Source organism: Camarhynchus parvulus, chromosome 5 (assembly GCF_901933205.1).
Source record: "Camarhynchus parvulus chromosome 5, STF_HiC, whole genome shotgun sequence".
Lineage (NCBI taxonomy): Eukaryota > Metazoa > Chordata > Aves > Passeriformes > Thraupidae > Camarhynchus > Camarhynchus parvulus.
The window spans coordinates 46,068,363-46,090,310 of NC_044575.1; the positions used below are offsets into that span (position 1 = coordinate 46,068,363).

Genomic DNA, 21,948 nt, shown 5'->3' on the forward strand with positions numbered 1-21,948 from the left:
TTTAATATTTAGCATGCCTACTAGTGTTGCACACAAAATTCAAAATCAAATACAAAACTAGTCCCCAGCAGAACTTGTGAAACAGAAAAGAATCCCGAGACTCAAGAGATTGAAAGGACCCAGTGCTGTAAAGTGACTTTTCAGTAGCTGAGTGCCCAAGAACTTGTTAAGATTCATATGTCCAAATCTTATTAAAAGGACTGATAATGCTAGCATGAAACTGTGCAGTGTGCTGGCACTGCTGGTCTCGAAGGACATCCAGAAATGGTCCCATGGTCACAGCTCAGGCATGCTCACATGGCAGACAAGTACTGGCCCTCTGTGGCCTTGTGCCAACACAATTTCTATTCTTTAATTTTCACTGTTTGTCTTTCCTCACAGAACTGAGTCCTAGAAGAATGATTTATGCTTATTAATCTCTCTGGACAGTAAAAAGCCAGGTGTTTGCATTCAGAATCTCCTTCTTCCCTTTGCCTAGATTAGCCCTGGGTAGTTTGGGAAGCAGAACATCCCAGCTACAAGCTCTTCCTCACCGGAGCTCGGTAAGGAAAACCAGAGTGGGACACAGTCATGCTGGTTCGTGGTACCAAACAGACCTCAGCCTGCAACACAGAAGCAGACAGCTTGTGAAAGAGAGTCACTAGCTACTAACACTTCCATAAGAAAGGATTAGATAGGTTCCCAGCTGCACTAGAGGGAAAAAGACCAAGTGTACTTACCGCTGTTAAGACAGATGAGGACTCTGGTTTGGAAACATTGTGGCTGTTGAAAAAGATTGATTCTCTGTCTGCAATTAAAAACAGACTGTAAATAATTTTATACCAGATTTTAATTTCCAAAGGAATAGTGCAAAGAACAGTAGGTGGCAGTGCAGCCCCATGAATCTCATCCTGGTCTCAACCACCCACCCACAGGGCTCTCCTGCCTGCTGGTTGCACAGGCAGGGACCCACAGACAGATAACCCACGGTTCTTGGACCACAGATAAATAGATCCACGCACTGGGTAAACAGAAATCTGTTTTCCTTCCTTCACCACAGCTAATTAACTAAGTTCAGTCAGATAATGAAGTTAATTTTTACTAATGTGCTATACTCAAAGTGACAGTTCTAAGGGGAAGGTATGTGACAGAAGCTGCAATCACTGCAGGGAGTAGGCCAGTAGCACCCAGGCTACACTGAGACCCCTGTGAACTGGGCAGGGCACTGTGACCATGGAATAGTGCAATACATTTGGTGGCCAGGACTTGTCCATCTTTTGCAGGCACCACTGGAATGAAGAAGACACTCTGAGGTGACAGAAGCCACTGTCCTAACAGTTTACATGAACACAGATTCTGGCCTAATTAATTTGATTAGGACATAGACCAGACCTAAATGTAAATACAGGCACACACAGCTACAGACAAGAACTTCCACCAGCATCCTACTACACCTATACTAACAAAATAAATATTTGTGTGTGAAATGCAGCGGTGAGCATACATGGACATACTAGGATTAGCCAAAACCACTAAGAAAAGTGACAAAAGACTAGCATTTGTTCATTCATCTCCTTTAGTTTGATCCCATCCTCACCTCCTGGATTTGTCCAGTTGCTATCAGATCATGCTTACTCCCATCTATGTGCTGCTATTTTTTTATGCTTTTGGTGGGCCACAGAATGCAGTCCTCTGGAAAGGAGCTTTTTTCCATAAAGGAAATCTAAGTAATCTTTAACAAAAACCCTTCAAGCGTGGCTGTCTAATGACATACAAAAGAATCACTCTCCTCACTGACAAGTCCATTCTTCCTTCTCCCCAACACAGCTGATATCTACAAACCAAAAGACACTTCCCACTAAGATTTTCAACACTGGGCCTCACATGAAGAGGGAGGTTCATTTAGGGGAGAGCACAAGTGATCCTTAATTTAAAACACACACATATTCTAGGTAAAAATAGGGAGAGGAAGTGCTGAAATGATGGAATCCAGGAAATTCTCTCCAAAGCACATTTATAAACAAGTTCCGGAAAAATGACACATGAACTTACTGGGAAAGGAGAGAACTTCTCTCCCTCTCCCCCTTTCCACATGACATAAAACAGGGTCTAACAGGTAAGACTCACATTATGATTGCATAAATATTTACTATATGAATGCCATTCCTACGTATTCCAGAGCAGGTGAGTTATCTCTCTTTCTATTGAAATAATACAGAAGAGGAAACATGGCATGTCCAAACCAGCTGCCTTCACTGCAGCAGTTTTTTCACAGATATTTTCTTCAGAGATGCTTCCTGCTGAGGCTGCAAGAACAGAAATTTTCTTTTAAATCAGTACAACATACCTGAGATCCCTGCAGAGAAGTTCTTTAAAGATGGTCTTTTCACCACGGTGTAAGATTCCCCGACCACAAAAACTTTGTAGAGCACAGCATTGTGGTTGATGAAGCTCTGAATGACACAGGGGGGGCGAACAGCTTTGAGGCCTTCTTGGTTGAAGATGATCGCCATCTGGAAACACACACATGTGGTTGTGCAAAAGGCTGGCAATAATTTCATGCTTACTCACACCTGACAAGCAAAAAGGGGAACATCTTGTTCTTTTTATTGTGTTTCATTTAACTGACACACAGCTCTGCAAACACTACTGGCAGTGAAGCTTTCATTTTCAATCAACATTTTCACAGCACTTTGCAATTCCATTTGCTGCCTTTAGCTGGGAAGTTACTGAAATTGCAGGTACAACAAAGAGATAAAACATCTGACCAACACAGACAACAAAGTCTGTATTGAATACAAGCCTGTATCATGAGAACAACAGAACGAACAGCTCTGTGCACTAACTACAAGAATTCTTCCCCAAGCTCTATTTCCCCAATTTGGTTGAGCCCAGTTACAGCAGACTAAGCACCAGGGCTTCACCCACACCATCAGAGGACATTTCTCAGACTCCAGTAGTTCTTACTGCTGACAAATGCTGGCCTATCAATTTTCCTGCTTGGTTTCACCCCATTACTCTAAACAGATAGTCCTCTTGAAGGCACTGGAATAAATATGCCGAAAAGGAAGGCATTTATTGGGCCCTATGAATGATCAAATAACTGTGCACATGCACAATAATTCAGTAGATTAACATTTTCTATGTTCAAGTCAATGTGTGCATTCAGTACCTACTTACAGCTGATACTGTTGCTGTCACTATTACACAGCACAGAGTGAATTTGTGAGTGGTAACAACCTGTGCAAGAAATTTCTTTAACAGACAGAATCATCCATCAAGATGATTCACAGCAACAACACTACACATCATTTGTCTCTTACTGGTGGCAAGAAACATTGTTCTCTCTCTCTCCTCTTGTGTGGACTGTTGGCATTATAGTGTCTGCAACACCACACTGGCAAGAACTGTGCTGTTCCTATAGTGTTCTCTTCCCCTATTAGTTAATTCATTTCCACAAATAAACATAAGATGAGCAGGTTCAGCCTATTTCAGAAGTGTGGAAAGCCAGAGTTTATCTTCTCAGCACAGCACTGACCATGACTATTGGAAGCTGTGTGAGGCCTCTGCTCTGCACAGCTCTGTGCTGGCAGCCCTGTGGACTAGCACAAGCCCATATAACCCATATAGCCCCTGTGGGGTGCCTTATGCCAGTTCACTGCCACGTCTCATGGCTTTTAACATGCATGAATAGAGTTCCAAGAATTTGCTTGCAGGGTGCACTTGCTCTTTGTCATCTAGCACAGACCTGCTGTGTCTGGCAGTAACATGGGTACAATACTTGATATCATAATTTCCAAATAACATCTCTCATTATAAATGCAGAGCTCTTTTGAAGGCAAAACAAAACAATTGCACCAAGAATTTTTACTGACAATGTCCTTATAGAATTCAGTCTCGCAAAACATAGTGATTCTCTGCCTTTTCCTTCTTGTCTGCTCAAATGCTCAGAAAAAATTCTGGATACATTTCTTCAGGCTTTGGGTCTCTCATGGCAGCTTTACCAAAGGTTAGTTATGTTCTGACCTGCTGGCAGCCAGGAAGCACAACTTCCAGCCATCATCTCCGTTCCAGTTTAACAAATGGCGCTGGCAAACAGGGGGTCAAGTGCTGAGCTGCTGAGGCCACTGCTAGTGCAGAGGCCATGTGGAACTAGGGACACCACAGAAAGGGTGACACCAGCCCAGCTTAACAACAGCATGTACTCACATGAGAAAAATAGAGTCTGCCAGCCTCACCTGGTGAACTCATACACCAAACCCAAACTCATGCACCAAACTTAAACTCAAGCCTGAACTTCAGCTGCCCCTGTTAGCCAGTACTTGAACTTTCTTAACAGCCATCTTATGAAGAAAAGCAGGTTTCTGGTTAGTGCTCTAATTTCCGTGTCAGCTCTGCATTGGAAATATATCCACAAGAAATGAAGTGATTTACCAAAAGCCAGACAAGGAGTCATTAACAAAACAGACAACAATTTCTTGCTTCTAGACATATGCTCCATCTTTTAGACAGATTGTGCTGTAAGCAGGTATTTATCCTATGCTTCCTTTGTAATTATTGACCGTAAGCAATTCCAAAACAGTCCCACTCTGATCATAGATATAGTTTTGGATCACTCCTGAGAACTCAGCAACTCCAAAAGTGACTACTGCTACTGCTATGTAAAGTACTATGCAAGACTTCAGGCTTTTTTCCAGGGGTCCTCCTAAGCTCTTGTCATAAGTTCCTGCGATAAAGTGCAGACCATGGCTGTATTTTGTTCTAATTTTTGCTCTGGCAGGAGGCTTAGATGTGTCTGCACAGTATGAAAGAAGATCAAAGAAAGATTCACTAAGGAAATAAAGTCCAAGCCTAATGGAACAAGTACTGAGAGGTTCATGCGTTTCAGTTTGCAGTTGCAGAGGAACTCTTGACAGAAAAATCAGCAGGAAAAGAGGAGTCCTAAATTCATTAACAATCCAGTACCCAAGCGTTCTCGTGAATGACAGCAAAAATTTATAGCAGCTGCTCCAACAAACTAACAGGACTGTCTGTTGGCTTGTGAAATAAGCCAAGGTAAAGCCTGCCTGAAAAATCTCACTGCATTTTTAAAAGGAAGTGCTGGTCAGTCAAGATTTCAGCCACAGCCATTCTGCTCATCTAGATTTACAATTTACTTGAGGGTCTTCAGCTCTCAGAGACATTGCAGCAATGTCTCGTAGGGCACGTTTCAAGAGCAGCAGGGAAACCTGGACTGATGGCCACGTTGTTAACAAAGGAAGCCAGGAGTTAGGAGAGCCAGCAGCAAGGGCTGGATTCTCAAAACTGATCTGAAGTAAGCAGGAAGGCAGGAAGCACAAATGGAAAAGAACTAAAACAGTACTCAACTCACTTAAATTTAGAGGAAGCTAATCTCATAGGTAATGCACTCATTCCAGGAATATACAACCATTATAGCTGCAACTGCCTTACAGGAAGGCAGATAAGTTCTACCAGTCCTGTTCTCCCCACAGATCCCACTGTGTTATTACAACTGAACATTGCCTGGAAACCATCTCTATTTGCTACTCCCCTCCCCCTCAGGGAAAGGAGCCAGCTGCTCCATCTGAAGCACAAACCCACTTCTCATCTGTACCACATACATATTGGAAAAGTAACTTGCTGGGACAGAAACTTTATTTAGTGACCTCTTACCAAAGGAGTGACTGAAGATTTCTTGGACAAAGCTGACTGGAGATTACAAACTGCTAGAAACAACAATATGATAGAGGGTAGAAACTACTAAAAATAGCTTGCATGACAGGAGGTTCAAGTCGTATTTATCTTAATTTCAGATTTAAAAAAAATAATGCTGCAATTAAATATGAAGGGAGAGGTAGGGAAGAAAAGTTGTTTGGGCACAGCCCTCTTTCTACCCACTACAGGATTGGAAATCACCAGCCAAGCCACCACAGGGGGAGTGAGGGACAGGACACGACTGGAAGCAGGTGAATAATACTGCAAAAATTTTAACTCACCTCATGAGAGTTGGTTCCATGGGCCACTCTGGTTTTACAAACTAGGTAAATAAAAAAGAAAAGACAATTCACCAGTGAAACAGAATACACAAACCCTTTATAATCCTGTTTCCACCCACACATGCAAACACTGGAATCCACCAGACCAAGGCATTGACTGTAACAGACACCAGTGACAGTCTCTGCTTGAACAGAGTGTCCTCAATCACTGCAAAACTTGGCTTGCTCCAAGCTCTGCTCTCTCAGTTCCTCCCTGTAACTAAGGTGCAAGCACAGATCTTTATTAGGACTGGACAGAGCTGCAAAGCATCAGCTAAGAAGTTAGTACCAGTATTAGGATTGCCATCCTGTGTACTCAGAGAGCATTTTTACAACTATGTAATTTTTTTTCTGAGGCTAGAGCTACTTTACAGGTACCATAAAACACCACTTTCCTTAAAACAAAGGAACTGGGACACAGTCAAAAACAAGTTATTTCCCTACCTCCCTGTTGTCAGGGAAGAGCAGGAAATGTAACAGGCTGAACCAAACTAAGATATAACATATTTTTCACAGGCAACCATAGAGGAGGACAGAAAAAGGCAGAAAGCCTGGCAGTTTTTCTTTCTCTTTCACATTTATCTGCTCTGTATATCCTGATTCTTACCTCCATCTTGATTAAGAGGACAAGTAAAACCAGTTAGAGGAAAGAAACAAAAGGCTTCTTCTACTATGAGGCCAGAGAGGAGCTGAAGACTCTAGGGCTCACACAGTGACTAGGGCTGATGTTACTTATGTGTTAAGGAGAGGAGATGAAATCTTGCAAGTAGTGAGAGGGTGGATAGGACAAGACTTTTTTGCAGGTTGTTGGAAGGCAAGAGGACAGGGAGCTATGAAAGTGAGATAACCTGCACTAGAATTCAAAATAACTTGGTGACTTGAAATTTCACAAAATGGTTTATGATGTCTCACAGACATGTGCTCTGGAGAGCTGGGCCATTTTAAAGAAAAAATAAAAACAGAGACAGGAAAATGAAAAAACACTTCCAGAATATAAAGGTATATTAATTTTCAGTGCTATTTTGTAATTTCATCATCATTTAGTGGGTTTGATTCAGACCTCCTAAATATATGCTTCTGACTACTGAGACTAGTGTGTCTGCATTGAGGGCACAATGGGAAGATGAGGGCAAAGCCATTCATGAGATTTAAAGTACTGCTTCACAAGCTATCTTCAGGAGACCTGCCTCATTTGGGAGAGCGATGGCAGGGAGGGCAAAACATGCTTTTTCCACACAACTTTACCTCTGAACCTTTAAATGAGGCAAGCAGCAAGGGAACAAACACCGACTAACGATCCTGCTCACTTTATACTGCAAGGAATCAAATAAAGGAACCAATTAAAGCACAAGCCCTGCAATGAAAATTGCTACAAAGCACAAACAGTTCAAAGCAGCTGTTTGAGCTCTGGGTCCTTGGAGTCTGTTATCTGTGTTAACCCTCTTTCTTTTACCCTCTAAGATTATATTTGTACCCTGGACCAGGGAAAGGGAGAGATAGGTGGAAAAAGAGGATAATCAGCAAGGCAGTGATTTTCTGAAGAAAAATAATGAAAGCAGCTGGCAGGAGAAACATCTTGCACAAGTTCAGGGCAAGAGGCTAACTTTGTTAGAACTATTAGCATTTCCCAGGAATGCATGTTTACTGTAGCGAGGTGCTGAAAGTAAGGAACATCAACAAAAGGCAAAGTAAAAGCTGATGGGGAGAGGGTTTGTTCCACATTCCAAGCAGACTGCCTCAGAGCATTTGTTTCAGGAAAGTTTTAATATCTTGACACTTCTGGCAATGAAACCCACACTCCTACAATGTTGGCTATGTTTTGGGGGGTGCATGTGGAGTGTTTAGAACCTACCAGAAGCACCAAAGAAAAGCTCATGTACATACTGAATGGGAATGCCAGTCCATTCTTCTCTATAAGCTTCAAGGTATCTTCTCCACAGGCACTTGTCAGCTCCATAAAGGGTGGTGAACAGATCCTCTCATCTGCAAGAAAATAAAAAGACTCAATTGAAGATGAGGGGTTTAGGTCCTCAGCTGCATCATTACCAGCTCTCTCCATACTAACTGCCTCTTAATAGTCAGCTTATATTAAAGCACCCAAACGGACTGTAAGCCAGGCCTGAATTTGGGTTTCTGGAAATATTTTAGAAGATGAAAGGCTCAATTTTCATGCAATCTAAATGGCAATATAAAGCCAGTATTTTCACAGGCAGTAAAAATGATCACCTGCTTAGGAATACACATGACTTAGCCAGTGAGGTGAAAAGCAACTGGGATCTTTTTATGCCTTGAAGCATAATTTTCTGAAGCATTTTACAAGAAACAGAATGGTCTGCAAATGTGACTAGAATAGGCAGTCTCACAAAGCCATATGTCCTGTAGGGCTCCTCAGGTGGCAGATTCCAGTGTGTATTTACTTCAGGCAAGGTGCCAGAACACTCTGCTGTTCTCTGGGACAGTTCTGTCATGAAAGCAGTGTTCATTTGGTCTGGCAAAGCCAACCAGAGCACTGCTGAGACACCACCATGTTAAAACTGCTCAGCAACTTCTAGGAAAAGAGAAAAATCATGGGAACCATGGTAAAATTTAATGGAGCAGGTCTGCTCCAGAGTGTTTCTGCCAATGCTGTGCTTGTTCACATGGGGCTATGGGAAGGCTGGAGTCAAAAACCAGCCCTCTTAGTGACTCGGTAAGTTGACTTGCTCTAGGATGCACCTCCTGTTCACTGCAGGAGAACTGAGATTCCCCTGAGAATGCAGCAGGAAAGGCAGAAACCACTGTAGGACTCATGGGACTTGGACATAAATCGCTTAAGAGGGCTGGGTTGCAATCTGAAGTGTAGAGAGAACTCTCAGCCATAGCTTTGAGACAGGTCAGCAGGGGCCCAGGTTTTCAGACAAGCTGTGTGCACGTTGACAACACTGACTAAGTCAAATCAAAGACATCACACAAGTATGAATGACTATTTAAATTACCTCCTCAGTGAGCACAGCCTTAAAAAAGTACTACTTTAATGGAGTTTGAGCTGTGGCCAGGTTAACTTCCGAGCCACAAATGAGTAATAACTTGAGTTAGCTGCACAGCACTGAACACAATTCAGAACGGGTCTGCCAAGACTTCTTCGCTTTTCAGACTTATTTCAAGAGAAAAAGGATGACACCTTCCTCCAAAAAGCAACTGGAGACAAGCACAAATGGTGGGAGCAAGTGCATCTGGCAAACTCAAGTCACAGTTTATATAAACCAGCAACTTGTCTTGAAAATAAGCAAAGCATGGCTAAATTGAAACAAGTGGAGGCCATGGTGTGCAGATGGTGAAGAAACTGAAAAGTACATGTGAACTAAAACCCCAGCAAAGCTAAACATAACTCTGAGACAGACATGCATTCAGAAATCACTTTATAAACATTGTTTAGATTAATACTTTTCACTTAATTGTTAGTATATATGTAAAGAAAACTGAATCACTGAAAGTAACAGAGATGCAAAACTCTCTGTATTCTGGTACACATATCTCAATACATCCCAAAACTTTTGGAATATCTGAGAACTCTGTTAATTAGCAGTGTTGTTACTACAAGAAGTTTTCTGAGAAAAGGCTATTTTCATAGATTCTAAAAGGAGCAGAAAGATTGATGCTTTGAGGTCAGCCTCTACAAAAGTAAATGAAACATTCCAGATTTCAAAGCTTTCAATTTGCTGATATGAAAACAGAAAGCAGCATCCAAAAGTGACAGGTACTGTAATATTTACAAGACTTTGCCAGAGTGAAAGTTCCTTAGTTGGATGAATTTGGGGAATAAGATTTAGTTTACAGATACTTGGGAACAACTTTGGCTTGGCAGCTCTCCCACCCACATGCTTAAGGCTCACAAATAACTTTGCCTTCAGAGTGCAGATGCAGAGGAATGCTTGGTTCCATCTCGCTTCCCTCTGTTTCCCTCTCATGCAAACAGGAAAGGGAGACAGGGAGGATTCAGTGCTCCTGCTGACTACATGACACTTGCATGGGGAGATGAAGGAAGGCACAAGCAGTAATTTCTTTGACATGTACTTAGAAAGGACCACCTGGATCAACAAAAAGTAGCAAAGAAGACTCTTAGCATCTCAAAGTGCTCCTGCTGACTTTGCATAGCACTGGCACTTTCTCTAGCAAGAAGGCAATTCTAGCCCACTGAAACCTCTAAAACAGATCATAAATTCACAGCCAGACCTGAGGACAAATAAATCCTCATCACTCAACCCAAGATTTAAATAGAGCCTACAGCTAGAAAAATGCTGCTCTGAGTTTAGCTGCACACACTGAAATTCTAAAGATAGCTGCAGGTTAAAATAAAAAGTCCTCCAGCAATCATCCTCTCCTCCTTCCCAGGGTAGCAAACACATGCTAAAGCTTTCTCTCATCATCCAGCTCCTGCTATCAGAGTGACATCAGCCTCTGCACACCTTCTCTGCACTGAGGTCCATGACAGACCTCACTCAATGCCTGAGAGTCAATTCAATTCAGCTGGAACTACACCATGGACCCACACAGTGCAAATGACCCCTTGTGGTACACTGAGCCTTCCCTCCCCTCCTGCTGAGTAAGCTGCTTTAGCGTGGACTTCCTGAGCTTTGGTCAGGTGCTGGACTCTTGGCACTGACACCATTTCTTTGCAAACCAGCAGCAACAGGACACCATGGGAAACCGTTGCCAAAAAGAACAACAGTAAATACACACAAACAAGCAAACATAGCAGTCAAGAGATGAGAAGGGCATCATGATTCTGGCTCCACTGCTGCCCCTTTGTATTGATGCTCCAGCCTAACACTCCAGTCTAAAACCAAGCACTATTCTCACTTGCGCCTGAGAGCCCTAGAACAAAGCACTTTAATAAAAGCAGTCTGAGAACTACTACAGCATGAGGCCACAGCCATGTCACCCCTCCTGTGCAGCTGCACTGGCCATACACCCCTAGCAGAAGTGACTCTGTCAGGACACAGACCTGATGCAACCCAGAACCTGTGCACAGAGCTGATGCTGCTGTTTTTCTACCGTCAGTACTCAGCTCTGTGCTGTGCTGCTGAGTGGAAGAGTCCTCTTCTAAAACATCAAGTTTGGAAAAAACTCTGCCTCATCTTCTACCCTTGGCTACACACAAGTGACGTTAAATCCCAAGAGATTATTACGTATGCAGTTTCTGATCTTTTCACTTTGGATCTGAAACTAAAAATCAGGCACTTCCTCCCTCCCTTTGGGCGCATACACTGCATCACACAATAAGCAGATGACCACAATTAACCCTATCTCCCTTCATGCAGCCTGTGCTGGACCAAAGATTTCAACAGGAAAAGTCTGTCCCTAAGTCTACAGACTGTTAAGATTCTGTACATTGCTACAGGGTACATTTAGAGAATAGTATTTCTTTATTTTCTAAGCACCTGGTTGTCTCTGAGAGTCCTGTCTTTGAAATATGGCCACGACTCCAGGTGAACATTGTCAGGCCCAGAAGTGCCAATTTAACAGCAACAAGGAAAGATTCTTTAGATCAGAATGTCCAGCTTTCACTCCAGACAAGTACTAAAAGTATCTGTAGCACTTTTGTTGTTAAAAACAACATATTATAATTAAATTTAAAAGTCAAAATTCTGTCACTCTGTTCCTCCCACGTCTTCATCCTCATTTTTATTGCATGCCTTAGCACAAACTTTGTGGTATCTGTTTTCTGTATTTGCCTTTAGATATTCTCCCTTTTCTTCAAGATTGTTTGATCTCAGGGGGAGTTCTCTCTCTCTCCCTTCTTTCTTACTTTCTGTATTTTTTCTCATTCCCATCCCCATCTCTAATCCAGGCTGTTCATTTTTCAACCATTATTTCTGTTCTTTCAGTGCTACCTACACTTTTTCCCTCCATCACCTCTGAATGGAGCTCGTGGCTGGAGCGACCACATTCATTGCAAAGCACAAGGGGAGTATTTGCAGTGGGACACCTGAGGACAGCAAGGAAGCTGGCACTCACAGGTCACAGGTGACAGGCAGCCGTCACAGCACCAGGGCACTCAGCCCTGGCACACCCTGCTGTGGGGTGAGCTTTGTCAGAGTGCTGTTCCATTCCCATGGAGCAACAACATTGTTATGAGGGTTTGTCTGATGAGGGCCAGTTTACAGGATGAGTAACACAGCAAACCAACAACAGAGAGGTGAAAGAGCACTCAAACCAGGGTGTCAGTGCCAGGAGGGGATTACTGCAGATGAAATTCAACAATAGTGACAGAAGCAATGGGATGTGAAGATGGGGAAGATGCACACTGAAAACTGGCTGGGGAAAAGTGTTTTCTGGCAGTGAGAATTGGTGGAATTCTTTGTGCTCAGGACTTGCTTTAGTAGGAGATGCTGAGTAATGCTTCTCTACTCAGGGCACCCTGGTGGCCTGCAGACAGCCTGCCAAACAGTCATGGATACCCAAACCCCCAGGAGAAGGCACAAGGGGCCAAACACTCAACACACACTCCCATCCAGTAGCCAGGCAAAATGGATAGAGGAAAAAGAAGAGTAATACATGGTTGTTCCCAGCTGAACCAAGTCTTAAAAATAAATTGAAAGCACTGGGACAGGACTGTATAAGACAGTCCTGGGATGGTTTCTGATAAGGATAAATATCTTACATAAAAGTTACCTTATATAAAAGTTTGAGAAGTACCACCAAAGTGGACAGCTGTGGAAAAAAATAAACCATAAGAGAAGACAAATCTATTCAGATTTCTTTGGTCCTTATGATTTTGGACAGGTAAGAAAGCAGATAATAGATTACAGATCCAATGCCCTGCATTCATAGACCAACAAACTGTATTTCCTTGTCTTCAGAAAAGGAGTTTAAAGAGAATTTATAGTCATCTGTAAGAATAGCTCAAAACCTCTCTAGAAAAGAAATACAATGGGAAAGCCACTGCCTATTAAGTTTCAGATCTACTGTCTAAACATGTTTCCCTACCTCATAATTCACCTTCCTTCACCACCTAGCCTAGGGATTAGGAAGTGCAGCAGACAGGCTGAAAGAAAGAGTATTCATTCTCAGCACCACCAACCTCTCTCCACAAAACCACAATGCAGTCAACAAACACAGTCGAACTCTGAACTTCCATTTATGAAGTGGGGAGAAGGCTTTATCTCCCTTTGGCCAGGCAGGGTTTTATGGAGCTAGTTAAAGGAGTTCCAGGAAAAAGACTTTTTGATGCTACTGGGGTCATTACAGCAGCTGAACAAACTACCTGTTAGAAGCTTCAGTCTGAGCATCATCAACCAAAATCCTGAGAGTGTTACTGGAAAAACATAAACCAGAAGGTGTTTACTGATGAATATCATATCTTTTGCCCAGGCTCAATACTCATTATTAGCAGTGCCTTCTTTGTTTACACACAGAAGGTAAAGATGCACCAAATGAGGGATGTGCTGAGGACAGGGAAAGGTAAAAGAAGCTGGTACAGTGAATTGTGAAACAGGTGGAAGGAAGATGCAGTTTGTCAAAGGAGCACAAGAGGAGGCCTGGAGTCCCCCAGGTGTGCAACAGACTTGGCACACCTTAATTCTGCTTTCCAAGTCCAAAAGGAGCACAGCTTGTGCCTGAGTTGCTCTCTGTGCCTGGAAAGGTTGTCACTATTATTCCTGAAAAGACTGGGTACATGAACTCCACATCACACACTGCAGTATGCAGCAAAATTACAAAGCTGCTTTGAAAAGTGCTTAACACTCTTAAGAAAAGCATAAAACCATCCATGTCAAAATCAGGACTAGCTCATCATCTAACACTCATAGAGCAAAAGTTAAGCCTTAAACTATCAGAAAGATTTACAGCAGATGGGAACAAACTCTAAACTTCCTACTTTGTTGAGAAAAGCCACTCTTTAATAGAATAGTTTGCACTGGGATTTGAAAACATTTAAGACTCATTAAAAATAAATATATTTTCAGTAAACTGTGCTTCACTGTAGCTTCCATCAGCTTGGGGCACTCTGCTCCTGTGGGAATAGAGAGGATACACAGCCAGGGCAATGTCTTTTCCTCCTAATACAATAACGGGAGGAAATCTGAATTTCCAGCTCACCCCTGCCAACTGAGTTCATTCTCAACCAAAAAACCCAACCACACAGAGAAGCTGGCAAGGTTTTTTTAAGCATGCAGCTGAATCTTATCTCAAAGGTATTGTAAATCACTGCATGACAGAGTGTTTTACCCTTTGAATCCCTTTATTGACTGTACACTTATAGCTTTGGACTGTAACTTCTGCTAGGGTCAAAAGTTGCTACATCAAGGAGTCAGTCAAGCAAAGCCAACCCCAACTTTACAGCAGCCCAGTTCCTGTGAACTGGAAGAACCCCTTCTTCACTCCTCCCTCTAGTAGATAATTTTTCAGTTGAAGCTTCATAATCCTAAAAGCTTTATTCATAAACTCCACAACTTTCACAGGTTTATTTCAGCACTTTTGTGCTGTATTAAAGATAGTCTCAAGTTGTTTTCTCTTCCCCTCAGAAATGCATGTGCATGATGAATATTGCCAGAACAGATTTAGTTCAAACATATGTTGATCTATACTCATCACTGAAAAAACCAACGCATGTATGAATATCCATGTGTTTGCATCTCACTCTCTAAGTCTCTGAGGGGAAAATTCCAGTGTTAAGGGTAAAATAGCTGCATCTGGGGAGCATTTGGCAACACATTCCAAAAACACAAGAGGGCAGAGCAGACTCAGCTTTGAGGGCACAACTTCAAGCTTAACCTAGCTTGACATACAAGAACTGCACACCGAATATCTGTGTTAAATGGAACATCTGCAGAGCAACAGTCTTGGGTTTTAAAAAAGTGGTGATTTTGAAGCATCTGGGCAGCGAGTGAGGACATCTCAGAACTGAATATAAATATGAAACTATTCAAAAAAATTCACAACACCTTTTCATTTCCATGCAATTTAGGAGTGCTAATTATGGGGTTTGAATATGATGAAATCAGCACAGACTAAAGAGAAAGTATAAACCATAAAGAAGAAATAAAGGCAAAGGTCACAGTAAAGCCAGCCTGATGGACTTTTTTCTCCCAGATGAACTCTTCCTCAGAGACAGCCATTTCACAAAGCTCTGGTCTGTATCAGATCCTCCTTCATTTTTTAGCTCTAGACTTTCATCTTATGCCCACTTTCCTTAATGAGCAGAATCCTTCTGATTCCAAGGAAGGAATTCACGTCATCCTGTGGGTGCTCAGGCTGAAAGAGGCAGGTTTTGCAGAAAAGCATTCTGCTCACTTGTGCTGATGGAGCCTCACAGGCACCCAACAGTAGAGCAGCACAGCTACAGATGTGCCTTCAGTTAAAACAGACCTGTGGTGAAACACAGTCATTGACTCAGCCTGATAAAGCGTGCTCACAACCATGTAACAATCCAAGTGAATTATTCTCATTCAGGAGTAAAGGCTGGGAGATGGGTGTTCATCAGCAAATAGTCTCATTTTTCAGCAGGTAAAAGGGGTTACCCACCACCCTGCAAATGCAGTTGAATTTAAAAAACCAAGCACACCTCACCACAGAAAAAGGAGGCAAATGAACTAGCTGTCCAGGAGAAGGACATAAACCTTCTGGTGCTTCTTAGGCTCTCTGTAGATAAGAGTATTAGACAAAACTCTCTTATAAGTAATGAAGAAGAGTGGAAAAAACCTGCTAGAACAGTTTTTGTTGAAACAATAACATTTATTCCTTATAGCATTGAACCTGTACCAGAACTTGGGAACTCATTTTACAGGCAGGAGTGTTTCCAATGTTAGAGAAATAATGAAAGCAATTTTCCTCATCAAGGAAAGAAATGAAAGGGATTATTTGGCAAATGCAAAGAAGTCTTTTCTGCATTTTTACCCCAATAATGTTCTGCTCAGAACACTGGTATTGAATGTGTTGCTATCTGCAAAACCCCAAAGGCATTTCAAGAAGACAGACTATGCAAAACACACTCTGCATGTCTGCTCTACATTAAAATGCAAATGTCAGATTCTGTGTGAATACCTGAACCCTGATTAAAACCACCTCAACTGTCTCTAAACAATAATATGTATCTGCTGTTTTGTATGCTTACCTGTGTATTTTGAATACAGGAATTATACTTAGCATTGCCATTTTCAAGTGGCAAATGTGCCCCATTTTAGTATTCTTACCAACACAGACAACCCCATTGTGTAAAATGATAAAGGAATCTCAGAACCAAGTGCCAGTGTCCAAATGCAACCTTTTCCCATGAAATACAGAAGGTATATAATGGCCAAATGCAGGATTTTTTATGCTTCCTCTCCCAAATACTGAGATAAGACATTTCTTAGACTAGTACAAAAGAATTTCCAAGCTGAATTTCTACTTGCAAACTACACAGCTCCAGGACAGGAGCTGTTGGGATGTTGATTTGCATCCCCCTGGCCTAGATGGTGGATAGGAAGAGACAGTGGTGTGCACTTCCCTGTACACACCTTGTACACACCTGATTCACATGAGAAATTGATGGCAGAGAGAGCACCAGTTTTCTCCATATAATGCTCATCAGATGCTCATCATTCCCAGGAATCTAAGGTAAGCTGTGAAGACCCAATGCTGAACTCCTTACTAAATTTATTTGTATGTAACTCTACTTACTTTAACCAATTAGTTCCTCTCAGTTGAAGAATCAGTCTTTCCTTATATTATACAGAGTACATTGTCTAATAAAATAGAAAATGCATTCATGGCAGGGGCCATGATGGCAGACCTGATGTAGGCAGCTTTTTCTTGTCTGTGGTGGAGTTCATTTGAAGATATTAGAGTACCTAGATGAGCAGAGTCCACTGAAGCTCTTTATATCTCTAATCTAAGAGGGTTGATGGCCCTTAACCAGATCAGTTTAATGGGCTTTTGGAAGATAAATCCTGGGAGATAGTACACAATGCATGTCCCAGGCTTTCAGCAAACACCACTTCCAATCTACACATGCTGTGTCAGAGGCAAAGCAGCAGCCCACAATAAGTGCAAAATACTGATAAAATTCCCTCCAAGGCAGAGGTATCCCAGGGACACTGGAAGGGACTCTGACAGTGTCACTCAATGCTTAGTTCAAGCCCCCATGGCATAGCAAGATTCCTGCAGCACCTGTGCCCCAGCTTGAGCCAGAGAGGAACAGGAACTTTGGCTCCTGTTCCAAACCATACCAGCAATGACAGAGGAAATGTGAATAAATACTTACCTTTTATTACTTTACCAGCCCCTATGTATGTGAACACAAAGTTAGTGCAAGAGTTTACAAACAGATCTAGAAAACACAGGAAGATCTTGGGATAACACTGAATAACAGGAAAGGCACGTTGCTGTTACTGCACCTGAGCAGGGCTGACAGCCAGACTGTGCCAAGGTACCTCCTGTCACCTGTGCTGGGAGGCCATCTCCGTGCTTTGAGGCCAAACATTTGCCAGAGATTTGGTGACCACTGATTTCATTTGAGCTCCTTTATGTAAAGCACCCACTTAAAGCACGACTACACAACTGCAATAACTGCAATGCATTTCTTCCCGTGCCACGAGTGAAATGTAACAATGTGGCATTTCAATAACAACAGTGGAAAGAACTGTTTGCAGATACCTAAGCAGAGACTTAACTATCAACTCAACAGCACAAGGAAATGATCACGGTCCTAAGTTTGTAGGTAACGTGGGAAACAAGAAGCTAATGCCCTTCTCTAATACCGTCCTTGCATAGGTTAGCAAACTTCTCTAATGCATGTGGGACTTCTACACTGCTCACCATCCAGAGCTTGCACTTTGTGCCATGGAAGGAACAAACTCAAATGAACAGGCTTTTTATTCAGAAACATTCTGTATTTTCAATTGAACATCATATAGACAACCCTGCAGCACTCTGGAAAAATGCAACTGAAGCACTGGTTCTGGCCTTAAAGGATTCTGCTCTGCACTTGTTTGCAATGCTTTAAACTGGAGTAGGGCACACCAACCAAGGCTGCTGCCTACTACAGAGACTGGTACAATTTGATGGGTTTTTCCCAAGTGAGGTGGATTGAGCCCACTCCAAATCAATGAGAAAAAATAGCCGCTGATACAAACAAGCTATGAGTATTTTAAACATCAGAAAGAAAACGACCTATCTACATGGGAAAGCTTTGTTAGTGTATATTTTTCTGTTCTAATTATGTTAGTATAACTATAGCAAAGGAATGCACACACACCATGTTGTTTACATTGGATTCGTTTCTGTTGCTAAAGTTTCAGACAGCCCTGTAAATATTAAGCTATTAGAGAGTGTCCAAAGGAGGGCAATGAGGACAGTGAAGGGCTTTGAGGGGAAGTTGTATGAGGAGTGGCTGAGGTCAGTTCAGCCTGGTCTGTTCAGCCTGGAGGAGACTGAGGGGAGACCCCACTGCAGTTACAGTTTCCTCCTGAAGGCAAGAGGAGAGGCAGACACTGATCTCCTCTCTCTTGTGACCAGTGACAGGATTCAGGGAAGGGCCTGAAGTTGTGCCAGGACAGGTTTAGGATGGATATTAGAAAAAGGTTTTCACCCAGTATGGCTGAACACTGGAACAGGCTCTCCAGGGAAGTGGTCACAGCACCAAGCCTGAGAGAATTCAAGAAGTGTTTGGACAATGCTCTCAAGCACCTAATGTGACTGACTCTTGAGGATGGTGCTGTGCCATCAAGTTGGACTCAATGATCCTTACGGGTCCCTTCCAACTCAGCATAATCTGTGATCTTTTTCCACAAACAACTGCAAAGTACTCTGGGTAGATATCCCACAACAGATTACAACACTCATCAAAACACTTGGCAACACCTGTGAGAAACTATTGGGAGGCAAGGACCAGCAGTCCTTACCTACTATCCTGAACCCATGTTGGTGTAGGAAGCTGACGCTATTTCCTTGCTGCTGACAGGCTGCCAGGAGAAAATCTTGCATTGCATGATTCTCTCTGGCATCATGGAGAAGAAGTAGTGGCTGCTGAACTGGAAGGGGCATGTGCCCAAGCTTGGTATTTTTGGGGATGTCATCTGCTAAGATGCCAAACTTCCAGCAGAACCCAGGACAAAGTGGTTTCTATTTCTATTTTCTCTGGCACTGTAAGACTAGGTCTTTGGCTGCATCTTTGGTGCAGCGTCTGTGTCCCTGGTTCGACACCGGGCACATCAAGCAGCTAGCACCAGCCAGAAGCCATTTATTCCATGAAAACCTCAGTGTTTCAAAGCAGCAATTCCAGCACTTAATCTTCTTCAATAACACCTGGGAGGGAGAGAGACAGCAATAAAAATGCTGAGGGAGGAAAGACAACTCCACAGAATGGAGTCTTTGACTGATGTCCCAGCACACATGGCAGGACAAGGAGCCTCCTGAGCCTGGCTATGAGCTCCCAAAAGTCGTCTGCCACTGAATAATCATGACAGAAAGGGGACTTCATCTCACATGGCTCCAGCCAACTTGTTTCTGCAAGCCGTCTGTGTACCAGCAAAGCCAGTGGAAACAGGCATATTTGGGCAGTGATTTTACTTTATACATTCAGCAGTTTCAAACTAGTAACTTCTGGACAAATCCATCTCTACCCACTGTTTGTAAACTCCTAGTACTGCACACATATGTAAATTTAAGCTAGACAGTGTGAAATACAATAAACTGCCCCCTTTGCTGCCAGACAATTGCCTTCACAAGAACGGCTGCTGCAAAGTAATCTTCCTGTTTTTCTGAAATGTGCATTCCTGTCTTGCAGGGAACAATGCTGACCTGTACAGTCTGAATACACAAAGAAATACCTATCATTTTCTGGCTTCAGTTACTACACTGACTCCTGATTCATGAACTTGCTACTACCTCCTGTCAAGTATGACAGCAAGGGTGGAAGAGATGTCCACATGCAGAAACACCCTGAAAGCAAGTCCAGAAAAGACAGGTAACTTCTGGCTGATTTCACAGAATCACAGAATGGCTTGGGTTGGAAGGGGTCAAATATGGATGGATTGAAGAAAACGGAGGTATAGCACAGCCACAGACTGGATCATTTAGAAAACATGAGCTGAGTGAGTGCAGGCAGCTGTGTAGGAGCCTCTTCAAAATGCTGGTGAACTATCCCAAATTCCCTAGATGTCCTGCATCTACACCAAGGAATATAGGGGATGCAGACTCCTAGGTCAGACTATATTATATCCATCCCTTAGCTGTCCAACACAAAGGGGGCTGTGATCCCTGTAATTTGGTAAAACAAGGATTTTCCCTTTCACAACAGCCGGTGACAGGACACATGACAGTGACTCAAAGACAGAAGATGCCTTGAGCCACACAGACACATCCGTGTAAAAAACAACACCATCACTTGTGGCTCAGAGTATCTGTGAGATCAGGGAAAAGTTCCCCATGTCTTGTGTCAATTCCCAGTATTCAACAAATCCTTTCCCAAAGGAAAAGGAATGTCCTGTGTTTTCCAAAAATGCACTTCTTTGAGAAGTAAATAGTTGCAAAAACTTGATTTGTACCTGCTGTCTTCCACTTTTTTTGTGGTTGTCAATGCTGCAAAGATATGTCAAAATCCTATGCTCTACAATGTATGTCCTGCACAAAATAATTTATATCACAGGCTAAACTCTATTCTTAATCATGTTGTAATCAAAAAAGTTTTAAAGACTACCCAGTCAGAAGAATGCTGGATTCATACCATACCAGTTATAGGATCTGAACTCTGCTCTGTAGGTGGATTAGAAAGTTATGGAAAGAACTAAATTCTTGGCTAATTTTCAAGAAGAGAAACATTGCTAAGCTCAACAAGTTAGACAGTTCTCAGCATGACCCATCATGGTTTGTATAAAAAGTCTCTGATTTAGTAGAAATGCTATTTCCTTTCTATCTGATCTATTTAATGACCTTTTTCCAGGCTTTGGGAATCTGGGTACTCATTTTCTTTTTGACAGACTGAAAATGCTGTAACACCGTCAGGGCAACAGAAGACATTGAGACAGAACACTTTCAAAATGAGTAACATACCTGTAGATCTGGGAAAGCTAAATACTCTTACTTTACTAATACTAAAGGGCAATTAGTAGATTTCTGAGACATGCAGTCATGTCTTTCAGTCAAAACTTTACTATCTGCTTAATAGATGAAAATAATTAGCTTGTATTTGCAAAGATTAAAAAAAATCAACACAGTATATACTAAGATTCGACTTTTCAACTAGCTAAATGCAGATGAAAGGATGCTTAGAAAAAAATCCAGGCTGCTATCATTGATGTACATTTTATTTATACAAGCCTCTTCAAATACACAAGGTTCCATAAGCATCCAAGATTCTTCCTTCATTCCTGGGCTATCCAATAGCAGTTTCATTTTACTGCCAGGGAAGCTGAAGCAGACCCTCAGTGAACCAATAGAAGTTTTGTTGGTAGGCTCACTTGGACCATACCTGCAATTGTCTCATGCTGTCATACAGCATTCCTTGTTTGGAGATATTTCCCTTTTTACAAAGGCAGCACTCATCACCAATCCATTTTACAGCACTGACAGCAAGAGACAAAACCCTAGAAGGGCTCATGAAGAGACAGCCTGTGGGCAGGGGTGGAAAACCTCATCTTCTGTGCCTGACTCTATCTGAACCAAGAACTTAATCAGTGCTGGGTCTGCTCTGGGTCACCAGCCACTTGCAATGCAGCAGCTGAACAATGTTTGTTGAAGCATTTAAATACAGAGATAGGAAACAAAGATGCAAAAATATTGAAGTCAAAAAGTGTAGTGGAAAAGTTTATAAAAGCTATGAACATAACATAGAGTATAAGCATTTTAGTTTATTCCAATAATGTAGATTGTGATCCCAAATAACATTAGGATTTGAAAAGATACATAATACAGACACATAGCTGGAGCTTTATGTGAGATTTTCCTTTTGTGTCTGGAAGCTCATATCCCTGTC

General features: G+C 42.2%; 1 protein-coding gene across 1 annotated transcript in view; it reads right to left on the reverse strand.

Moving 5' to 3' along the window:
• ITPK1 (inositol-tetrakisphosphate 1-kinase) overlaps window positions 1–21,948 on the reverse strand; it is a 141,070-nt gene that overhangs the window by 12,915 nt on the left and 106,207 nt on the right. Inside the window, exons 6-9 of the mRNA XM_030948771.1 lie at window positions 7,899–7,997; window positions 5,976–6,016; window positions 2,327–2,492; window positions 720–787 (exon numbers count right to left, since the gene is read on the reverse strand). Coding sequence (XP_030804631.1) covers window positions 720–787; window positions 2,327–2,492; window positions 5,976–6,016; window positions 7,899–7,997 — 374 coding nt within the window. The remainder of the gene's footprint in view (window positions 1–719; window positions 788–2,326; window positions 2,493–5,975; window positions 6,017–7,898; window positions 7,998–21,948) is intronic.